Raw genomic sequence first — 22725 nt, 5'->3', positions numbered from 1 at the left:
ATCCGTTTTACAACTTTGTATGGGCCTGCCCAGTTACACTGCAATCTCGGGGACAAACCTTTTTTCCGTTGTGGGTTGTATAACAGCACCAAATCTTCCGAATTCATTGATTTATCGTATCTGGCTTTCATCTTGTCACTCATAATCTTTGTTCGTTGCCTTCTCAGATCGTGTATTTCTCTCAGCTCTTCTTCCAAAACACTAGTGGATTTCTTGACATTTCTCTCCGCATCGGCATCTATCCCAAATTTCAAATCAGCTGACAGTCGAAGGTCATTGCCAAAATTTACTTTTGCAAGGATTTGGCCCGTTGTCTCATGCACTGCTGATCGGTAAGCCATCAAGAATAATGGTATGCGGGTATCCCACTCTTTTTGGAACTTGTCCACTACTTTCCTTAAGTGCTCCTCCAATGTTCTATTCCACCATACCATCGAACTGAGGATGCAATGCAGTTGCCCGTGTTTTTCGAATGCCCAATGATTCACACATTTCCTGGAACACAGCTGATTTGAAATTCCTGCCTTGGTCAGAATGCAACTCTATTGGTACATCACACCTTGCAAACCAATTGTTAATAAACTCTTCTGCTACTGTTTCCGCTTCTTGTTTTAGGATTGGGTATACCTCTGGCCATTTGCTGAAATAAGCCATAACCACCAGTACATATTTGTTTCCGCAGTTGCTGGTAGGAAATGGACCTGCGACATCCATACCGGTCCTTTCAAATGGCGCACCTGAATTATATTGCTTCATCTGGCCATTACTTCGGGTTTTGGGCCCTTTCGATCTGCTTCAAACCTCGCAGTTGGCAATCCACACCGTGACCGACTGACGCTCTGTTTAATCTTCTCGAGCGTCTTCGTGATTCCAAGATGACCTCCACTTGGACCATTATGCAGCTCGCTAAGCACGTAAGGAATCCTCTTTCTGGGAACAACTATCAGTTTCTTCTTGCATTGACCATCCTCACTCTCCCATACTCGATGCAAGCAACCGGATATCAATTCTAAACCGTTCCACTGTGCCCAATATGACTTCGCAATGGGACTCTCTGCTGACATCTCTCTGTTTGGTCTTTCGTTTCGTTCGAGCCCTTGCATAACATGTGACCGTTCTGTATCTTCTAGCTGACACTTTCTTAGTTGTTCCTTGTCTCATTCATCCGTACATGTTATAGTCATTAGCCGGACATCTATAATGTCTTCTTTACCCTCGGCCTTTGAACAGTGCTTGCATTAAGTTTTTAAGATGTTCATCAAAGTTCTTGCCCGATACGACGATGTCGTCCAGGTACACCAAGCATGTTTTCCAATGTAGTCCTTTCAATACCTGATCCACAAGTCTCTCGAAAGTAGCTGGTGCATTACATAGTCCAAAGGGCATTACTGTAAATTGCAAAAGACCATCTCCGACGCTGATGGCTGTTTTCTCTTTGTCTTCCTCCTTCACATCCACTTGCCAGTAGTCACTTTTCAAGTCCAGTATGGAAAACCATTTCGTACCAGAGAGTGAGTCCAGAGTGTCATCAATTCTTGGCAATGGGTAGCTATCCTTGTTCTTGACGCAGTTCAACTTGCGGTAGTCCACGCAAAACCTCGTTTTCCCATCCTTCTTTTTCACAAGTACCACAGGTGAGCTCAATGGACTAGCTGATGGTTCGATGACGCCGCTGTCGCTCATTGCTTGTACGATTTGACTCACAACTTCCCGTTTCGCCAGTGGAACACTACGAGGATCTTGACGTATCGGTCTCGCGTCTCCAGTGTCAATTTGATGTTTCACAACATTGGTGCGGCCTGGTTTGGAGCCATCCTGGTCAAATATGTTTGCGTACTTTAGGAGCAGTTGCTTTGCCTTACTCTGATAATCTTGATCTAGCCCCTCCGTCCATGCCGTGATGTCATTTCAAAGATCAGTATTACTAGGTGAAACGTGTTCCTGGAGCTGTTCACAGTTAATAACTACTTCAGCCTCTTGGCATATTCCCAAAATAGCTCCTTCGGTCACTTTGAGTGGTGACTTGAACTCATTGAGTACTCTTACCGGAATACGTCCATCTTGTCTTGTCATAGCCAGGGTTTTTCCTACAAGTATGTTCGGTGTTGATTTGTTTGCTGCCTCGACAACCCACAATCTCCATCAACCTTTGCCCAGATGACTGCTTCGGATTTTGGTGGCATTTGCTGACTCTCTTCCACCAGCACTCGTTTACTGCTGTAGCCTCTCTGGTAGCCGAAATTAAGTGGCACATTCATGTTCCTATATCGCATCGTCTGTCTTTGCATATCGATCCTGATGCCTTGGTCGGTTAAGAAGTCCACTCCAATTATGATTTCATCAACAATCTCTGCCACTATAAAATTGCGTAGCACCGTGACGTTCCCAATTGCTACTTCACATGCTACTTCTCCAATTACCAATGTGTCCTCTCCCGTGGCTGTAGGTAATCCTGCTCCAAGCAATGGTCTTATCTTCTTGTTGACTAAATCTGATCGAATGATGGAATGGGATGCACCCGTATATACAGTCAGTAAACGTTCCTTTCCATCCACATATACTCCGACAGTAAAATTGCTTAACCTTCTTCCAATTTGCGAGATAGAGATTATGGGGGATTCAATTGAGGCAGCCATGTGTCGCCCCTTACGGCTGACTCGCTTTAGTTTAACGATTGAGTGGATTTGGAGATTTGCCCATCTCCTTCAGCTCTGCGTTTACGGCCACCCACATTGCTGGAACTATTAGGATTGGTACTGCAATAACGTGCAATGTGCCCTTGCTCTCCACATTTAAAGCATTTGACGGCACCATCGTTTTTCTGCTGCGTTCCTTTTAGTGCTTCCAAAATTGTGTCTACCTAGTCTGGTCTTTCCACTTCTCTCTACTACTCAAAAGCGACGCTGTTTCTTGAGTCAGTGCATGGGATACCGTTTCTGCGAATGTGGGTTTTGGGTTTGCATATGTCGCTCGCTTCGTTTCTACATCCCGTATGTCATTTATAAAACTCTGGATTTTTACCCTCGGTGTACTCTACGGGTGGCGTCCGCATTTGCCAAATAAACCAACCTTTCAACATCCGAAGCAAACTCTTGCAAAATCTCATTAGCTTTTTGGTAACGGTTTTGCAATTCTATTTGATATATCTGTTTCCTGTGTTCTCTTCCGTACCGTCGTTCTACAGCAGCCATCAATGCGTCATAACTGTTCCGGTCGTCCTCTGGAATAGTCAGTAAGATTTCGGCAGCTGGTCCTTTCAATGCTACGAAGAGTGCAGCAACTTTATCTTCAGCATTCCAGTTGTTCACTGTTGCGGTCTTGTCAAAGTGTAGCTTAAAGACCTGGAAAGGAACAGAACCGTCAAAGGATGGTGTTTTTACCTTTGGATTACTCGTTGAAACTGCTGGGCGATTTAGTTGCAACTGCTCGATACATCCTCTCAAAGCATCCACCTCGGCCTCGATTTTTTCTTCAAACTGTAAAATTTTTGTATCTTGCGCCTCCAACGTCGAGGAAATACGTCCTTCTTGCTCTTCCAGTTGAGCAGAGATCTGCGATGATATCTGTGCTGAAATTTGCGCCGACATTTCGGATATTCGTGCCTCTTGTGCTTCAATCTTCCCTGTTATACGGTTCTCCTGCGATTCCAGCTGAGATGACATTTGCGACGACATTTCGGATATACGCGTTTCTTGTGCCAGTTGAGATGACATTTGCGACGACATTGATGTTACTGTCGATGTTTGTGCAGATATTGCAGCCAATATCATTTTCAAGTCTGTGCTCGTAACTGTCTGCGATGTTTCATTTTTCTCTTCAATTTTTGTTGTCTCCTCGCCATCACGTGGAAAGACATACTCTTCCACGTTAATGCCCTCTAATTCCATTGCCTTTCGTACTCGTGCCTAAAGTTCGAGTTTATTGCCGGTTGTATTCAATCCACGGCTCTCCAACTCCTTCTTCAGTTGCTGGATCTTCAATTCACTCCACTTCGCCATGTCCAAGTTGTATTCGAAGTCTTCGGAATTTATTCCTCTTCTGACACCAGTTGTAACGAATTTACTGAAGTTCCTCTTCTTTTCAACCTTCTACTAATGTTCGAATAAATAAACTGTTGAATAAATAAATACAATATTGAATAATGCAAAAATGGCCTTTATTAAAATACTTCACTTATAATTCGCAACTGATAGCTTGCTTAAACCAAACTGATTGTCGTGCCTCTACTGTTGCTGCCTTTTATACTGTATGGTTTCCTCGTTGAATATTTCTAGTCTTTTATACTCTTGAAGTATTGAAGGAGGTATAATGAGGGGTTGTATGAGCTTTACGCAAATATAAATATGCAGCGAATAAAAGCCCAAATGCTTCGATGGCTATGTCGTGTTATGCGAATGGATGAAGACCTCCGGCCAAGAAAGTACTTCACTCGGCACCGCAGTTTGGAAGCAGAGGAAGGGGGAGACCTCCATTGAGTTGGGAGAGTCAAGTCGAGGCAGACCTAACCTCCCTTGGTTTTCCTAATTCGCGGTCAGTTATCGCGAAGCAGGGATAGCTGGCGTAACTTGCTAATGATGACAATGATAACTATGGATAACTATCCACAAAGAGTTGCCAAAGTCTTAGACTCACGATCTGGATACTGTAATAGTTTCAACTTATACTTATCCAGAAATGCGCAATGCATGTCCTGCATGTAATGTGTCTTCACATGACACCAACCATCTCTTCAATTACGTGTTAGTTTGTTCCAACGCTATTGAAGCTGAAAGTTTTCTTGAGCTTCCTTTAGAGGATATTGATGTCAATTTGTGATGGATCGCACCAATAGATGAGGCGAAGCCCTCTACAAGATGAAGGAGATGGTACAAATTTGAAAAGTAAAATATTTCCCTATTGCTACCCTACTGTATCGTTCCATGTAGTTGAAGTTTAAAGTTATTTGTAAACGCTTCAAAATTTTACTCGTTATTTCCTGTGAAGAATATTTAGACGTAGTCAATTTAGTGTTTGAATAAAATTGAATTTTATTGGAAAATACTTTCTCTTGTATACAAAATTTCTTACATGACAAATACCTATCTACACTAATACTTACAAACTAAAAGTACATAGATTCATAATGCATAACTGATAGTCAGCATATTATTACAGTGACCTATTTATATACACATATAAATAGTTTGACAGTCAATATGACTAACAGACAAATATGTCGATCAGCGTGACTGATCGATAAGTGTGTTGGTAAATGTGATGGATTGGCCAATGTAGACATATATGTGTCTTGTGTCGCCATGCATATATGATGTTGAACTCCTGCTGAGTTCAAGTAATAATGTAGGTTAGTATAACTAGGCTACGTGTGTGGTCAATATGTGTATATGTATATTATACCTTCAAAAATGCATTGGAAGTGAAACGCATTCCGAGTAACGCTACACCTGTTCCCTTTACACCTTCAATTATAAACGAGCACTATTCGAATAATGGCAGTTAGTCAATTTTCAATCAATGCAATGGGTGCTATTCGATAAAAAATAAATAAGAATTTCCTGGCAGTTAAAATTTTTTTTCTAGAAACCGTTTAATTAAGATAGTACTATCGATAGGTCCCATATATGGCTTACTTTATCGGACACTATCGAAGACTATCAATAGTTCTTCAATCGATGATGGCACGGTTGATAGTTTTGCAAAACTAACGTCAAGTGCCCCTGGAGTTGTGAGGGTTTTCGGTTCTTTGCCACTACTACCTCTGGCCACTACATTAAGCTTCCAGGATCGCTTTCGATTTAGTATTATCACGACAACTTAGCCCTGAACTCAAGGCCACCTTTTGTGTTGTAATGCCGGAAATACGAGACTTTCGAAGGAAAAACTGTACTGAAGATGGCATGATGCCGAAACCGCACTGCCTCCAAACCAAATTTAATAAGTGAAAACGCAAAATCGTTTTAATATACATAAGTGGATGACATTTCGAAACTAACAACAAAATAAAACGTCTCATAATGAAAGTTGTATTTGTCTCTTGGTCTTCTGCGATTAATCCTGAAAACATACCGTACTAACCGCATTTCCTGCCGGGTAGCAACATGCATGATTTTATATATGTGACTTTATGTCACATGTTAATTTATTGAGCTGTTTACTTACTTCATAATTTTTGAAAAGTAATCAAATTTATTGTAACTAGATGCTTATAATTTTGCAGTACTACTAATACTTACGGACAAGTGCAAAACCGAGTAAGCGCAATTGATGTAAAAACCTTTTCGTTTATTTATTATTTAGGAATTCATGAGGTTAACACCGGCTTGTAATAATTGAATATCCAATTAATATGTTTTTCTAAGAGAAACTGAAAAGAAAGAAAGAAACATTTTTTGGCATGTTGCGATGGCACCATTTCTAAAACCGCCACGTAATCATCATCAAGCAATTTCGTATTGTTATCAAAGGTTTCACCGAGATTCGAATCACGAATCACACGGTGAAACTGCAGTTGCCTTAACCACTCCGTGTATTTTTCCATCAATATTTATGCCTTTATTTTCAATAAGACTATCAACGGAGCTGGAAAAGCTTGATCGAACTTGATGGTGGTCTCTTTCAAGAAGCGACCGGCGCGACTTGTAGGGCCAAAACCGCTTAAACGGTTAAGCGCCAATTAAGTAAGTAATTGTATTAGGTTCGGATTATTTTAGTACCACTTCGTCGCATGCAAAGGCTTTTTTAGCAGTTTTGCATTTTCGCCGACCATACGTTTGTATTGTAACGAATTTACTGAAATTCCTCTTATTTGCAACCTTCTACTAATGTTTGAATCACTAAACTTTTGAATAAATAAATGGCCTTTATTAAAGTACTTCACTTATAATTCGCAACTGATAGCTTGCTTAATCCAAACTGACTCACCTGCCTCTACTGTTGCTGCCTTTTATACTGTCTGGTTTCCTCGTTGCATATTTCTAGGCTTTTCTATTCTAGAATTTACTAGTTAGTTATCAACTATAAAATTACCAGCTATAACTACGTTTATAGCTTCTCATATGTGCGTGTATATGTGACTGATACTTGCACAAAGTATTGCCTTCTTTCGTGAGCATCTCAGATAAGATATATGCATGTGTTTGTGCGTCTCTTTTCCGCTGCCGCCGCCAGCCTTTCCAGATGAACCACTTTCATTTTGGTTCGTGGTTTACCAATGGTTTGTATGCGGTAAACTACATCGTTGATCCGTTTTACAACTTTGTATGGGCCTGCCCAGTTACACTGCAATCTCGGGGACAAACCTTTTTTCCGTTGTGGGTTGTATAACAGCACCAAATCTTCCGAATTCATTGATTTATCGTATCTGGCTTTCATCTTGTCACTCATAATCTTTGTTCGTTGCCTTCTCAGATCGTGTATTTCTCTCAGCTCTTCTTCCAAAACACTAGTGGATTTCTTGACATTTCTCTCCGCATCGGCATCTATCCCAAATTTCAAATCAGCTGACAGTCGAAGGTCATTGCCAAAATTTACTTTTGCAAGGATTTGGCCCGTTGTCTCATGCACTGCTGATCGGTAAGCCATCAAGAATAATGGTATGCGGGTATCCCACTCTTTTTGGAACTTGTCCACTACTTTCCTTAAGTGCTCCTCCAATGTTCTATTCCACCATACCATCGAACTGAGGATGCAATGCAGTTGCCCGTGTTTTTCGAATGCCCAATGATTCACACATTTCCTGGAACACAGCTGATTTGAAATTCCTGCCTTGGTCAGAATGCAACTCTATTGGTACATCACACCTTGCAAACCAATTGTTAATAAACTCTTCTGCTACTGTTTCCGCTTCTTGTTTTAGGATTGGGTATACCTCTGGCCATTTGCTGAAATAAGCCATAACCACCAGTACATATTTGTTTCCGCAGTTGCTGGTAGGAAATGGACCTGCGACATCCATACCGGTCCTTTCAAATGGCGCACCTGAATTATATTGCTTCATCTGGCCATTACTTCGGGTTTTGGGCCCTTTCGATCTGCTTCAAACCTCGCAGTTGGCAATCCACACCGTGACCGACTGACGCTCTGTTTAATCTTCTCGAGCGTCTTCGTGATTCCAAGATGACCTCCACTTGGACCATTATGCAGCTCGCTAAGCACGTCAGGAATCCTCTTTCTGGGAACAACTATCAGTTTCTTCTTGCATTGACCATCCTCACTCTCCCATACTCGATGCAAGCAACCGGATATCAATTCTAAACCGTTCCACTGTGCCCAATATGACTTCGCAATGGGACTCTCTGCTGACATCTCTCTGTTTGGTCTTTCGTTTCGTTCGAGCCCTTGCATAACATGTGACCGATCTGTATCTTCTAGCTGACACTTTCTTAGTTGTTCCTTGTCTCATTCATCCGTACATGTTATAGTCATTAGCCGGACATCTATAATGTCTTCTTTACCCTCGGCCTTTGAACAGTGCTTGCATTAAGTTTTTAAGATGTTCATCAAAGTTCTTGCCCGATACGATGATGTCGTCCAGGTACACCAAGCATGTTTTCCAATGTAGTCCTTTCAATACCTGATCCACAAGTCTCTCGAAAGTAGCTGGTGCATTACATAGTCCAAAGGGCATTACTGTAAATTGCAAAAGACCATCTCCGACGCTGAAGGCTGTTTTCTCTTTGTCTTCCTCCTTCACATCCACTTGCCAGTAGTCACTTTTCAAGTCCAGTATGGAAAACCATTTCGTACCAGAGAGTGAGTCCAGAGTGTCATCAATTATTGGCAATGGGTAGCTATCCTTGTTCTTGACGCGGTTCAACTTGCGGTAGTCCACGCAAAACCTCATTTTCCCATCCTTCTTTTTCACAAGTACCACAGGTGAGCTCAATGGACTAGCTGATGGTTCGATGACGCCGCTGTCGCTCATTGCTTGTACGATTTGACTCACAACTTCCCGTTTCGCCAGTGGAACACTACGAGGATCTTGACGTATCGGTCTCGCGTCTCCAGTGTCAATTTGATGTTTCACAACATTGGTGCGGCCTGGTTTGGAGCCATCCTGGTCAAATATGTTTGCGTACTTTAGGAGCAGTTGCTTTGCCTTACTCTGATAATCTTGATCTAGCCCCTCCGTCCATGCCGTGATGTCATTTCAAAGATCAGTATTACTAGGTGAAACGTGTTCCTGGAGCTGTTCACAGTTAATAACTACTTCAGCCTCTTGGCATATTCCCAAAATAGCTCCTTCGGTCACTTTGAGTGGTGACTTGAACTCATTGAGTACTCTTACCGGAATACGTCCATCTTGTCTTGTCATAGCCAGGGTTTTTCCTACAAGTATGTTCGGTGTTGATTTGTTTGCTGCCTCGACAACCCACAATCTCCATCAACCTTTGCCCAGATGACTGCTTCGGATTTTGGTGGCATTTGCTGACTCTCTTCCACCAGCACTCGTTTACTGCTGTAGCCTCTCTGGTAGCCGAAATTAAGTGGCACATTCATGTTCCTATATCGCATCGTCTGTCTTTGCATATCGATCCTGATGCCTTGGTCGGTTAAGAAGTCCACTCCAATTATGATTTCATCAACAATCTCTGCCACTATAAAATTGCGTAGCACCGTGACGTTCCCAATTGCTACTTCACATGCTACTTCTCCAATTACCAATGTGTCCTCTCCCGTGGCTGTAGGTAATCCTGCTCCAAGCAATGGTCTTATCTTCTTGTTGACTAAATCTGATCGAATGATGGAATGGGATGCACCCGTATATACAGTCAGTAAACGTTCCTTTCCATCCACATGTACTCCGACAGTAAAATTGCTTAACCTTCTTCCAATTTGCGAGATAGAGATTATGGGGGATTCAATTGAGGCAGCCATGTGTCGCCCCTTACGGCTGACTCGCTTTAGTTTAACGATTGAGTGGATTTGGAGATTTGCTCATCTCCTTCAGCTCTGCGTTTACGGCCACCCACATTGCTGGAACTATTAGGATTGGTACTGCAATAACGTGCAATGTGCCCTTGCTCTCCACATTTAAAGCATTTGACGGCACCATCGTTTTTCTGCTGCGTTCCTTTTAGTGCTTCCAAAATTGTGTCTACCTAGTCTGGTCTTTCCACTTCTCTCTACTACTCAAAAGCGACGCTGTTTCTTGAGTCAGTGCATGGGATACCGTTTCTGCGAATGTGGGTTTTGGGTTTGCATATGTCGCTCGCTTCGTTTCTACATCCCGTATGTCATTTATAAAACTCTGGATTTTTACCCTCGGTGTACTCTACGGGTGGCGTCCGCATTTGCCAAATGAACCAACCTTTCAACATCCGAAGCAAACTCTTGCAAAATCTCATTAGCTTTTTGGTAACGGTTTTGCAATTCTATTTGATATATCTGTTTCCTGTGTTCGCTTCCGTACCGTCGTTCTGCAGCAGCCATCAATGCGTCATAACTGTTCCGGTCGTCCTCTGGAATAGTCAGTAAGATTTCGGCAGCTGGTCCTTTCAATGCTACGAAGAGTGCAGCAACTTTATCTTCAGCATTCCAGTTGTTCACTGTTGCGGTCTTGTCAAAGTGTAGCTTAAAGACCTGGAAAGGAACAGAACCGTCAAAGGATGGTGTTTTTACCTTTGGATTACTCGTTGAAACTGCTGGGCGATTTAGTTGCAACTGCTCGATACATCCTCTCAAAGCATCCACCTCGGCCTCGATTTTTTCTTCAAACTGTAAAATTTTTGTATCTTGCGCCTCCAACGTCGAGGAAATACGTCCTTCTTGCTCTTCCAGTTGAGCAGAGATCTGCGATGATATCTGTGCTGAAATTTGCGCCGACATTTCGGATATTCGTGCCTCTTGTGCTTCAATCTTCCCTGTTATACGGTTCTCCTGCGATTCCAGCTGAGATGACATTTGCGACGACATTTCGGATATACGCGTTTCTTGTGCCAGTTGAGATGACATTTGCGACGACATTGATGTTACTGTCGATGTTTGTGCAGATATTGCAGCCAATATCATTTTCAAGTCTGTGCTCGTAACTGTCTGCGATGTTTCATTTTTCTCTTCAATTTTTGTTGTCTCCTCGCCATCACGTGGAAAGACATACTCTTCCACGTTAATGCCCTCTAATTCCATTGCCTTTCGTAGTCGTGCCTAAAGTTCGAGTTTATTGCCAGTTGTATTCAATCCACGGCTCTCCAACTCCTTCTTCAGTTGCTGGATCTTCAATTCACTCCACTTCGCCATGTCCAAGTTGTATTCGAAGTCTTCGGAATTTATTCCTCTTCTGACACCAGTTGTAACGAATTTACTGAAATTCCTCTTATTTTCAACCTTCTACTAATGTTCGAATAAATAAACTGTTGAATAAATAAATACAATATTGAATAATGCAAAAATGGCCTTTATTAAAACACTTCACTTATAATTCGCAACTGATAGCTTGCTTAAACCAAACTGATTGTCGTGCCTCTACTGTTGCTGCCTTTTATACTGTATGGTTTCCTCGTTGAATATTTCTAGTCTTTTATACTCTTGAAGTATTGAAGGAGGTATAATGAGGGGTTGTATGAGCTTTACGCAAATATAAATATGCAGCGAATAAAAGCCCAAATGCTTCGATGGCTATGTCGTGTTATGCGAATGGATGAAGACCTCCGGCCAAGAAAGTACTTCACTCGGCACCGCAGTTTGGAAGCAGAGGAAGGGGGAGACCTCCATTGAGTTGGGGAGAGTCAAGTCGAGGCAGACCTAACCTCCCTTGGTTTTCCTAATTCGCGGTCAGTTATCGCGAAGCAGGGATAGCTGGCGTAACTTGCTAATGATGACAATGATAACTATGGATAACTATCCACAAAGAGTTGCCAAAGTCTTAGACTCACGATCTGGATACTGTAATAGTTTCAACTTATACTTATCCAGAAATGCGCAATGCATGTCCTGCATGTAATGTGTCTTCACATGACACCAACCATCTCTTCAATTATGTGTTAGTTTGTTCCAACGCTATTGAAGCTGAAAGTTTTCTTGAGCTTCCTTTAGAGGATATTGATGGCAATTTGTGATGGATCGCACCAATAGATGAGGCGAAGCCCTCTACAAGATGAAGGAGATGGTACAAATTTGAAAAGTAAAATATTTCCCTATTGCTACCCTACTGTATCGTTCCATGTAGTTGAAGTTTAAAGTTATTTGTAAACGCTTCAAAATTTTACTCGTTATTTCCTGTGAAGAATATTTAGACGTAGTCAATTTAGTGTTTGAATAAAATTGAATTTTATTGGAAAATACTTTCTCTTGTATACAAAATTTCTTACATGACAAATACCTATCTACACTAATACTTACAAACTAAAAGTACATAGATTCATAATGCATAACTGATAGTCAGCATATTATTACAGTGACCTATTTATATACACATATAAATAGTTTGACAGTCAATATGACTAACAGACAAATATGTCGATCAGCGTGACTGATCGATAAGTGTGTTGGTAAATGTGATGGATTGGCCAATGTAGACATATATGTGTCTTGTGTCGCCATGCATATATGATGTTGAACTCCTGCTGAGTTCAAGTAATAATGTAGGTTAGTATAACTAGGCTACGTGTGTGGTCAATATGTGTATATGTATATTATACCTTCAAAAATGCATTGGAAGTGAAACGCATTCCGAGTAACGCTACACCTGTTCCCTTTACACCTTCAATTATTTCCCTATAGACTTTATCAATTAATTTCCCAATCATGAGAAAAATGTGTCTATATTTTTATCAATTTACCAAAAATCTAACTATTATATGCATATTTTAAAAATATTACATCACCCTTTTCCATATGCTCTCTTTCTTTCTTTCTCTCTCTCTCTCTCTCTGAACTCTTCCCTTAAATGCTTTTTATATATTACAGTTTATGAGAAATTTTAATCGAAATTATGCTTTTAACACGGAACTATTAAGCGATCCAAAACAATTACATTCGACAATTCCAATGGGCGATGATACTCATTCTACTGGTGTCGATGAATTGCTATTGGTAAGAGATTTTTCCTTCGATGTTTTCAATTTATAAAATATATTCAATCATATGTTTGAATGTCCTGTTATCATCATCATCAATCGTGCATTCGTTTTGTGATGTAGTGGAATGTTTGTTTATCTTGTTGAGTAAAAAAATTTTGATTGCTCTTACATAACTCATCAAATACAGTTAATAATATACACAAATATTTAATTATTTAACCGAATGCTCGCACACTTATACATACATACCTACATAATAATTATTTTATACCAAGGCGAATTCAGTGTTAATCCCATCAGCTGATTGCTTGTTCTTGCTATTTTTCTGCCAAAATTTGGTACAGCAAGATGTCAGTAAAATGAAATTAACGTTATTTTTATGTTGATTTGACATTCTGCCAAGACGAATTTAGTACCAGCTGTTATCCCAACAGCTGATTGCTTCTTCTTGATAATTTTCCAGTTAATCGGAATCAATGAAAATTTTCTTTTGCCTTGATATTCTTCTGCACGGCGAATTGGTTGAATTCGCTTTGCCACCACCTGGTATGGATTCGCCTTGCATTTTGCCGTACAATCGGATTGAATTCGCTTTGCCATCCCCTTGTACAGATTCGTTTTGTTTTATATATATATAAAAAACTAAATTATAACATCAGTGTGAGCATACCGTTAGTTTTTTATGCAAAAAACATATGATTTGCGTATTTATTTTTTGCTTTAGCTTTTTAAATTTCAAAATGTCATTTTTAAATATCTATATCTATATATTGGAACTTTTATAAACTTTGGGCATATTTCGAAGGTAATTAAATAAATAAAATAATAAAAAAAAATTTTTTAAGTTAAACCGTTTTATTGAAATAATACTTACATGAAATAATAATAATACGAAAAGCTAGAAAATAATTAGGTTGGTCCTAGGTACTAGTCATCACACTCCTCATCAATCTAGGGCAATGATCAGACAACTAAATAAAAGCGTTGGGTGCGTGAAATTTCTAAAAATGAGAGGCGTAGCATAACCTGATTAAGGTTCAGTTGATTTTACTTATGACTATCAATAGAAATATGACGCGTCCAACGCTTTTATTTATTCATCATTTATTATATCAACGCCCTAGATTGAAAAGGAGTGTGATGAATAGTACCTAGGACCTACCTAATTATTTTCTAGCTTTTCGTATTATTATTATTTCATGTAAGTATTGTTTTCAATAAAACCGTTTAACTTAAAAATTTTTTTTAATTGTTTTATTTTCAAGTTTTTAGTCTTTATAATTGATATTAGAGAAAAATTGTAAGTTTACAAACGGCGATGGTTACTAGGACATGTTTCTGAATTTCACTTCTTCATCAGCTACCTTTTCGGGAGCTGAGCGTTGAACTCGAATCTCCAACATTCATATCAGTGCAAGCCTTTAGCTGTTAAGACATATGAATGTCCCGTTGTTCGCTGTACAATTGGTCTCTAATACTGTTTCACACAGACGGCTTATTGAATAATAAAGGCAGTTTTCTACATTAAGACGCTTATTGAGCTCAATCTTCCCTACAAAATTCGAATCTATTATTATTTCATTAGTAGCTAATCGAATGCCTAATGAAGTCAAAAGCACAATGCAACTCTGTTGGCAGCGTTCCGCTTCCGTTTCCGCTTCTTAGTTTTCAAAGCAAATGTCATTGTCTGCATGGCGGAACGATACAAGGTGGCCGCATCGAACAGCTGATTATAACCTTTTTTATTTGGTTTGATACATCAACTACCGGCGCAGTACGATTTTGACATTTGTCCATCGAATTTGCAAGTACATGGAATTTTGTTTGTTTGTAGGTATGTCACCATGCTCCCACCTTGTATCGTTCCGCCATGATTGTCTGTCTCATCCTTCATACTAATCGAGCAGTTACTTTTGTGTGAAAGCAAAAAATTTACGATTTCATTAGCAGGTGAAATGAGATCATTAAGTTTCTGTGTGAAAACAGTATAAGAGTTGCCTTTTTGTTTATATTCCTTTTGATCACCATGTAGGCACATACACTCTGTATATAGTTTATTCCTAATGGTGTGGATATCATTTTTAGGCGCGCTTTTGAAAGCTTAGTAACATTTGTTCGGATTTTTACAGTATTTGTTTTTAATACTTCCGCTGTTACTATTTTCACAATAACAATGAAGACTGTGTGGATGAGATGACTGATGGTATCAACAAAACGTCATGTTGTCAGCTCTCTCAATGCTGCGAAAACCAGGCATGCTTAACCAACGAAACGATATCATTTCGTTACGATAATCAACGTTAATAAACGAAACGAAGTCATTTCGTTTCGTTTATTAACGTTAAGATCGTCAAATTAACGAAATGATTTCGTTTCGTTTTCTGCCATATCAAAACGAAATCAAATCGTTTATGTTGATTATTAATTTCAAACTATGCTGGCAAAGCTGATTGATGGCGGAGTCATTAAAGGTGAAAGCATTAGCCAAGCTGATTGCAACTTTTCTCATGAATTTTGACAGTACAAACATTTCTCAGAGTATTTTTGACATTACCACCAACGAATTACACAAACAAATTACATAGAGTTTGTGTGTGTATTCGCGCTCGTTGTTGCCACCTTACGGCTTCACCATGGTTATAGCATTGCCAGCACAATTCAAACATAAAGTATCACGTTTTTGTTAACGTTTTTAACGTTAACGAAAGCTTTTCGTTTCGGTTAAAAACGAGATACAATTTATCTTGATAATTTCTTTATCGATAATATTTCGAAGTGTTTCAACGGAAACGGTGGAAATTTTTTGATAAACGATTAGCTTAACGTTAAGGTGCATCCCTGGCGAAAACATTGCGCAGTGATATTAATAGTTGCGCGCTTACACATGAGTCGTTGTCGCCGTCTCTTGTTCTCCCCGTTCAACAGTGTGTGCAATGCCATTTTCTCGACCGATCACCTGTTTTTGCAAGTGTTAATACTGCTGTTAATAACTGTGGGCCATCGTCTACATTGCTTTCTACTGCTAACTCAGATAATGAAAAGAGTAATATGTCTTATGCACAACAGCTCGAGGCTCCAGCTGTAATTGTTAATAAATCTAAATCTACTGTAGCAAATGCCAATGCTGCTGATACTGCTAATGTTGGTGATACTGTAAATTATTCGACTGCTAATAACATTTCTGTTAACCTTAATGATAAAGACATTGCCAATAAAACTGCAAAAACTGCAAATGCCCACGCTGCTGCTGAACACATAGCCGCTGATAAAGTAAACACGAATGCTAAACCTACACTCTTGGCTGTAAACAAGATTTCTCACGATAATGCAACATTAAATGTGGCTGCTAAAGCGGCAATTACCCACCGACGTGTGCCGTACGTATGGACGTTTGTCGTACGAAACACGTTTGACCGAACCCTGAAGCCCGTAGGAATCAATGTGTGTGTCTGTGTACATGTACATAACATATTTGTGTGTGTATTGTTTACAGATAAGCACTGTTGCCATTGACCATTTTGCATGCATGCTTATGGAAACATCAACTTTTTCCAATTTAATTTTTGATGTTGGAAAAGGCTGGAATTAATACTAAATAAAGATAAATAGATTGCAAATTTACAATCTGCACTTTTACATAATTATTTCGAATTATTTTCACAATTTTTCAAACTTTAATTAGGTGTTTTTGCATAAAACTGCAAACGGTCAAAAATTAGCGCACAAAAGTTTACTAGGCAACTATGTCTATTGAGAGAGCGATCAGCTGACACGTTCTTACGGAAAAAATCAAAATTGTTTTGATTTCTACGTTCCGGGCTACGTACGTACGGGCGTTGCACGTCGGTGAGTTTTCGTTTACATTGCACACTCATAAGATAAGTTGTGTCAGCTGACACGTTTTTGGTACGTACGTTCGTGAGTAACTGCCGCATAACACTCAAGTTCAAATTACTGCTGTTAATGATATAACAACCATTAATAATGACAATGCTGCTTCCAGCTCCACCAACACAGGTGGTGATTCTACCTCCGCCGCTGTGCGTTTGCCAAATGTTGACAATGCGCAACCGAGGCAGGTGACTGCCGTGCCGCCTCGCAGGACAATTTTTGTATCTCGTCTTCATTCTTCGCTTATGGAAAATGATATTATTAAGTATATAGAAGATAAGCTAGACCTTTCACAACCTATTAAAATAGGCTTTTATAAATTTAATTTTAGATATGATAGGGATATTTCATCATTTAAAATATCAGTGCCAGACGCTTATATTGATAGAGTTCTTGAACATACATTCTGTCCGAAACATTCATGTGCATTTGTTTACAAAAAAACCTAACGCCGCAGGAACTTCAAAAAACTCAAAAATTCCTGCGGAAACAGTGAAAAAATATGTACGTACCAAAATGTTCGTGGCCTAAGATCGAAATTAAGTACCTTTTATCTGAATAGTTTTATTTTTACTTCTCAAGTTATAGCTTTTACTGAAACCTGGTTAAAAGCTGATAATTTTAACACTGAACTCTTTTCACGTAAATATGTAGTTTATCGGCGTGATCGTGAATCTTGAGCAGGTGGTGTCCTTATTGCTGTTGAATCGACGCTTCCATCTGAGTTGCTGCTATTGGACACCACAAATGACATTGAATTTATAGCAGTAAAGCTTGCCTTGCACAATTTTAGTTTGTTTATCTGCTGCTCGTATATACCGCCACGATCGGATATACACGTTTATACATGTCATAGCACTGTTATTTGTAGTTTGTACTCGCAATTGCGAGACAAAGACCGCCTAGTAGTTCTTGGTGATTTCAATTTATCATCAGTAAATTGGATCAATACCATCGACTCAAATTTTATGACTCCCACTACTCAGCACGAGTTTTTAAATAGCCTGCTAGATACATCTCTTCTCCAAATTAATAATATTTTAAATTCCAAAAGGAAAATCTTAGACTTAGTTTTTACAGATGACTCTGCGGGTATTACTCTAACCCGAACTCCCCCATTATCCCTTCCTGAAGACCCTCTTAATCCTACGCTTGAGATAGTACTGGATGTTGTTCAACCTGTGATGCTCGATGTTTCTAAGCCCAACTCCCGACCCCGGTCGAGATGTTTTTCAAAGACGAATTTTAGTGAGCTCAATAATTTGATTTCTGCCCATGACTGGTCGAGTCCTTTATGCGTGTAAAGACGTTGAAACAGCGACTTCCTTGTTTTATAGTTCTCTTGATGCTTTCTTTGAAAGCTGTGTCCCTCTTCCCCTTGGTTCTCAAAGCAACTATTAAGACTTGATAATATTAAATCTAGACTCTATAAGCGTTTCAAAAGATCTGGTAAAGCTATTGATTTATCTAAATATTTAGTGGCGCGCTCCAATTTTCATCGTTGTTGTTGTTGTTGTTGTAGCAATGCTCGCCCCACCTAATAGCCGCCACCGATCACAAATTGTCATCAATATCCTCTAACGGGAGTCCAAGGAAACTTGCCGTTTCAACAGGGGTGGACAATAAGGAAAGGGGTGTTAGAGGCGTTGGTTCCACATTACAACTGAAGTGATGGTTGGTGTCATGTGGGGACACATTGCAAGCAGGGCATACATTTTGTATGTCGGGGTTGATTCTGGATAGGTAAGAGTTTAACCTGTTACAGTATCCAGAACGAAGTTGAGCAAGAGTGACACGCGTTTCCCTGGGGAGTATGCGTTCCTCTTCCGCGAGTTCTGGATATTTTTCTTCAAGTACTGGATTCACCGGGCAATTCCCGACATAAAGGTCCGACGCCTGTCTATGGAGTTCACCAAGGGCCTGCTTGTGTTTTTCCGCTTCATACGGCTGGGTTCTCAGGTGCCGTATTTCCTCAAAATGCTTACGGAGATGACTCCTTAGGCCCCTAGGCGGTGCTGGTTCGTCAATCAGATGTCTGTTGGGATGCCCAGGTTTCTGGGTATTCAACAGAAACTGTTTGGTCAGCATCTCATTTCTCTCCCTGATGGGGAGTATTCTCGCCTCATTATGCAGATGGTGTTCTGGGGACATAAGAAGACAGCCCGTGGCGATTCTGAGAGCAGTATTTTGGCAGGCCTGTAGTTTCTTCCAGTGGGTGGTTTTTAGGCTTGGCGACCATATGGGTGACGCGTAACACGTAATCGGCTGGCTAATTGCTTTGTATGTGGTCAAGAGCGTTTCTTTATCTTTTCCCCAGGTACTGCCAGCAAGGGATTTGAGGATTTTATTACGGCTCTGAATTCTTGGAACAATTGCGGTTGCGTGCGCACCAAAATGTAGATCCTGATCAAACGTCACGCCCAAGATTTTGGGGTGTAGGACAGTCGGTAGCGTAGTGCCATCGACGTGGATGTTCAATATGGTCGACATTTGGGGCGTCCATGTTGTAAATAAGGTCGCGGAAGATTTAGTCGGTGACAATGCCAGGTTTCGCGAGGCGAAAAAACTGGAGAGATCAGGGAGATAGCCGTTTATTTTATTGCATAGCTCATCGATCTCTGGGCCTGGGTCTGTGGCCATTATTGTGCAGTCATCGGCGTAGGAAACGATTGTGACTTCTTCCGGTGGTGAAGGTAGCTTAGATATATAGAAATTAAACAAAAGCGGGGATAGGACACCACCCTGTGGCACCCCTTGTTTAATTCTCCTTTGTTTTGATGTTTCGTTTCTGAATTGCACCGATGCCTGCCGACCACCCAGATAATTTGCGGTCCACCTTTTAAGACATGGGGGAAGGGTAGACCCTTCCAGGTCTTGCAGTAACGAGCCATGGTTGACCGTATCAAAAGCTTTTGATAGGTCTAACGCTACGAGTACTGTTCTATGGTGGGGATATTGATTCAAACCGCAATTTATCTGGGTGCTAATGACATTTAGCGCGGAGGTAGTGCATCGTCTTAACCAGCAGTGTTATAAAGGTTACTTATCATGTTGCAAATTCCAATTTACTAATAATCCGAAACGTTTCTACAGATTTGTTAATTCCAAAAGGAAAACTTCTGGTTTCCCATCTACTTTTATTTATGGGTGCAAAAACGCAAATTCTGATCACGAAATCGCAGATTTATTTGCTGAATTCTTTAAATCAACCTATTCATCCCAATGTGTCCAGTCTAATCTTTATCCATATTGCTTGGAAAGTTCTAATAATATTTTAAACCCATTTATTGATGAGGATACTGTTCTTAATAATCTTCTTGCATTGAAACCGATATCTTCACCGGGTCCAGATGGTGTTCCTAGTTGTGTACTTAAGTACTGTGCTGTCAGCTTATCAGAGCCTATCTTTAAATTATTTAAACTGTCTGGAATCCGCATCATTCCCATCTATTTGGAAACAATAGTTTATTATACCTTTGCATAAAAAAGGTAGTAGGTCTAATATTGAGAACTACAGAGGTATAGCTAAGCTCTCAGCTATCCCTAAAACTTTTGAGCAGATAATTACATACCAGCTTCAATAATTGTGTAGCTCTTTAATATCACCTTGTCAACATGGTTTTGTTCATCGGAGATCAACTACTACCAACTTGCTTGAATTTACGACTTTTGTTATGAATGGTTTTCTAGATTGCAAACAAACAGATGTAATTTACACCGACTTTAGTAAATCATTTGACTCTGTTAATCACGAGCTCTTAGTTACAAAACTTGATCTTCTGGGTTTTCCAGCGCCTTTATTAAGTTGGATTTCAAGTTATCTTGAAAATAGGACTCAGCGAGTCTTCTTTAACAACAAGCTTTCAAAGTCGTTTGATGTAACTTCTGGCGTGTCCCAGGGTAGCCATTTGGGTCCATTACTCTTTAACCTGTTCATTAACGACTTACCAAAGGTTATATCACATTCTACAGTTTTTATGTATGCAGATGATGTAAAACTTTGTTACACATATCTGCCTTCGAACTTGGTCTGTTTTAATCAGCTTCAGGCCGATCTTGACTCATTTCAAAGCTGGTGTACTGCAAATTTACTTTTTTGAATTACTCTAAATGTAAACAAATGACTTTTCACCGTGTGAAGCCGGTCCTATCATCTTATACACTTAACGGCAACCCTTTGGAGCGGATATCTATTGTAACTGATCTAGGAGTTATTTTTGATCCGAAATTAAGTTTTACCACACATATTTCAACCGCTATAAACAAAGCAACTGGTGTATTAGGTTTTATCAAACGTTGGGCTAAAGAGTTTGATGACCCTTATTTCACAAAGATCCTTTATACCTCGCTGGTACGTCCTATTCTCGAGTACTGATCTATCAAATCCATGTTGATCGGATTGAGTCGGTCCAGAGACGGTTTTTAATTTTTGCATTACGAGGTCTCAACTGGGAATCAAGTACTCATCTTCCACCATACAGGAATAGACTTCTTCTAATTAATTTGCCATCTCTAGAGAATGGTAGAGTATTACTTGGCGTTATGTTCATTCACAAGCTCATCATTGGCGTGATTGACTCCCCTGACCTAATCAGTCAACTAAATTTTGCGGTTCCTGCTAGGGCGTCCAGACATTTTGTGTCTTTTCATTTACCTCTATGCCGGCAAAATTTTGCTAGAAACAGTCCCCTGCGTCATTGGTGCTCGCGGTACAATGATTTGTATAGCTGCATTGGCTTTGAATGTTCGTTTGCTGCTTTACATACTGCTATACTCTTATGTTTAGCCTGATATTTTAATTTTATTTTTTCTTATACAATGCGATGTCAAATGTTTATAACATAAAAATTTTCTATGTACCATTTTTGAATTTTTTAATTTTAAGAATGGCTCTGTATTTTACATATATATCTGTCTATTACAATAATTAGTCGACCGCTTTGTGTTTGCGTCGACTTTAAATAAATAAATTAAATAAATAAATAAATAAATATCAATATGATCATATGTATTTAATTAGCGAGCTTTGCTCATATTGCTTTATACAATGGTTTTTATTCTTTATTTAATTGCCTATTATTTCTCATTCTATTTAGTTCATTTAGTGACTCATTATTACAAGGACTCTTTCCTGACAATTTGTTACAACCTAAGTCCTCAATACATAATCCTTCCAAAGACTTTACTCGACTCTGCGCCACGCAGGCTTGTCCCTCCGCCAACTCCAAAATATTTTGATGTCACTTCTACTGGACTGTATGCAATATTTGTTCCAACTATGAGCCAAATCGGGCATCATAGGTCGCTTTCTATTCATGTATGTATTATGTGTTCCAAATATGGACCAAATCAAATCGGACCAAAAATACGATTTTTGTGAATATCTCGATCCTTGCGCCACCTAGCGGCGATTTTTTTGTTAGGTCGCTTTCTATTCTTGTATGTATTATGTGTTCCAAGCATGAGCCAAGTCGGACCACAAATACGATTTTTGTGAATATCTCGATCCTTGCGCCACCTAGCGGCGATTTTTTTTCATAAGTTGCTTTTTATTCTTACACGTATTATGTGTTCCAATTTGAGCCAAATCGGACCACAAATACGATTTTTGTGAATATCTAAATCCATGCGCCACCTAGCGGCGATTTTTTTTCACAGGTCGATTTCTATTCTTGCATGTATTATGTGTTCCAAATATGAGCCAAATCGGATCACAAATGCGAATTTTGCGAATATCTCGATCCTTGCGCCACTTAGCGGCGATTTTTTTCACAGGTCGATTTCTATTCTTGCATGTATTATGTGTTCCAAATAT

At 39.7% G+C, this 22725-nt stretch overlaps 1 protein-coding gene across 21 annotated transcripts in view; it reads left to right on the top strand.

Moving 5' to 3' along the window:
- dlg1 (discs large 1) overlaps window positions 1-22725 on the top strand; it is a 424309-nt gene that overhangs the window by 171579 nt on the left and 230005 nt on the right. For all 21 annotated transcript variants that reach the window (XR_010953064.1, XM_067784235.1, XM_067784232.1 and 18 more), the window contains one exon: window positions 12907-13032. Coding sequence is in view for 20 of the 21 variants with exons in the window: in XM_067784235.1 (XP_067640336.1) it covers window positions 12907-13032 (126 nt within the window). In the remaining variant the exon portion in view is untranslated. The remainder of the gene's footprint in view (window positions 1-12906; window positions 13033-22725) is intronic.

This window comes from Eurosta solidaginis, chromosome 4 (genome assembly GCF_040869045.1).
Source record: "Eurosta solidaginis isolate ZX-2024a chromosome 4, ASM4086904v1, whole genome shotgun sequence".
Taxonomy (NCBI): Eukaryota; Metazoa; Arthropoda; class Insecta; order Diptera; family Tephritidae; genus Eurosta; species Eurosta solidaginis.
Note: the sequence above shows the minus strand (reverse complement) of the source record. Positions and strands in the feature narration are given on the sequence as shown.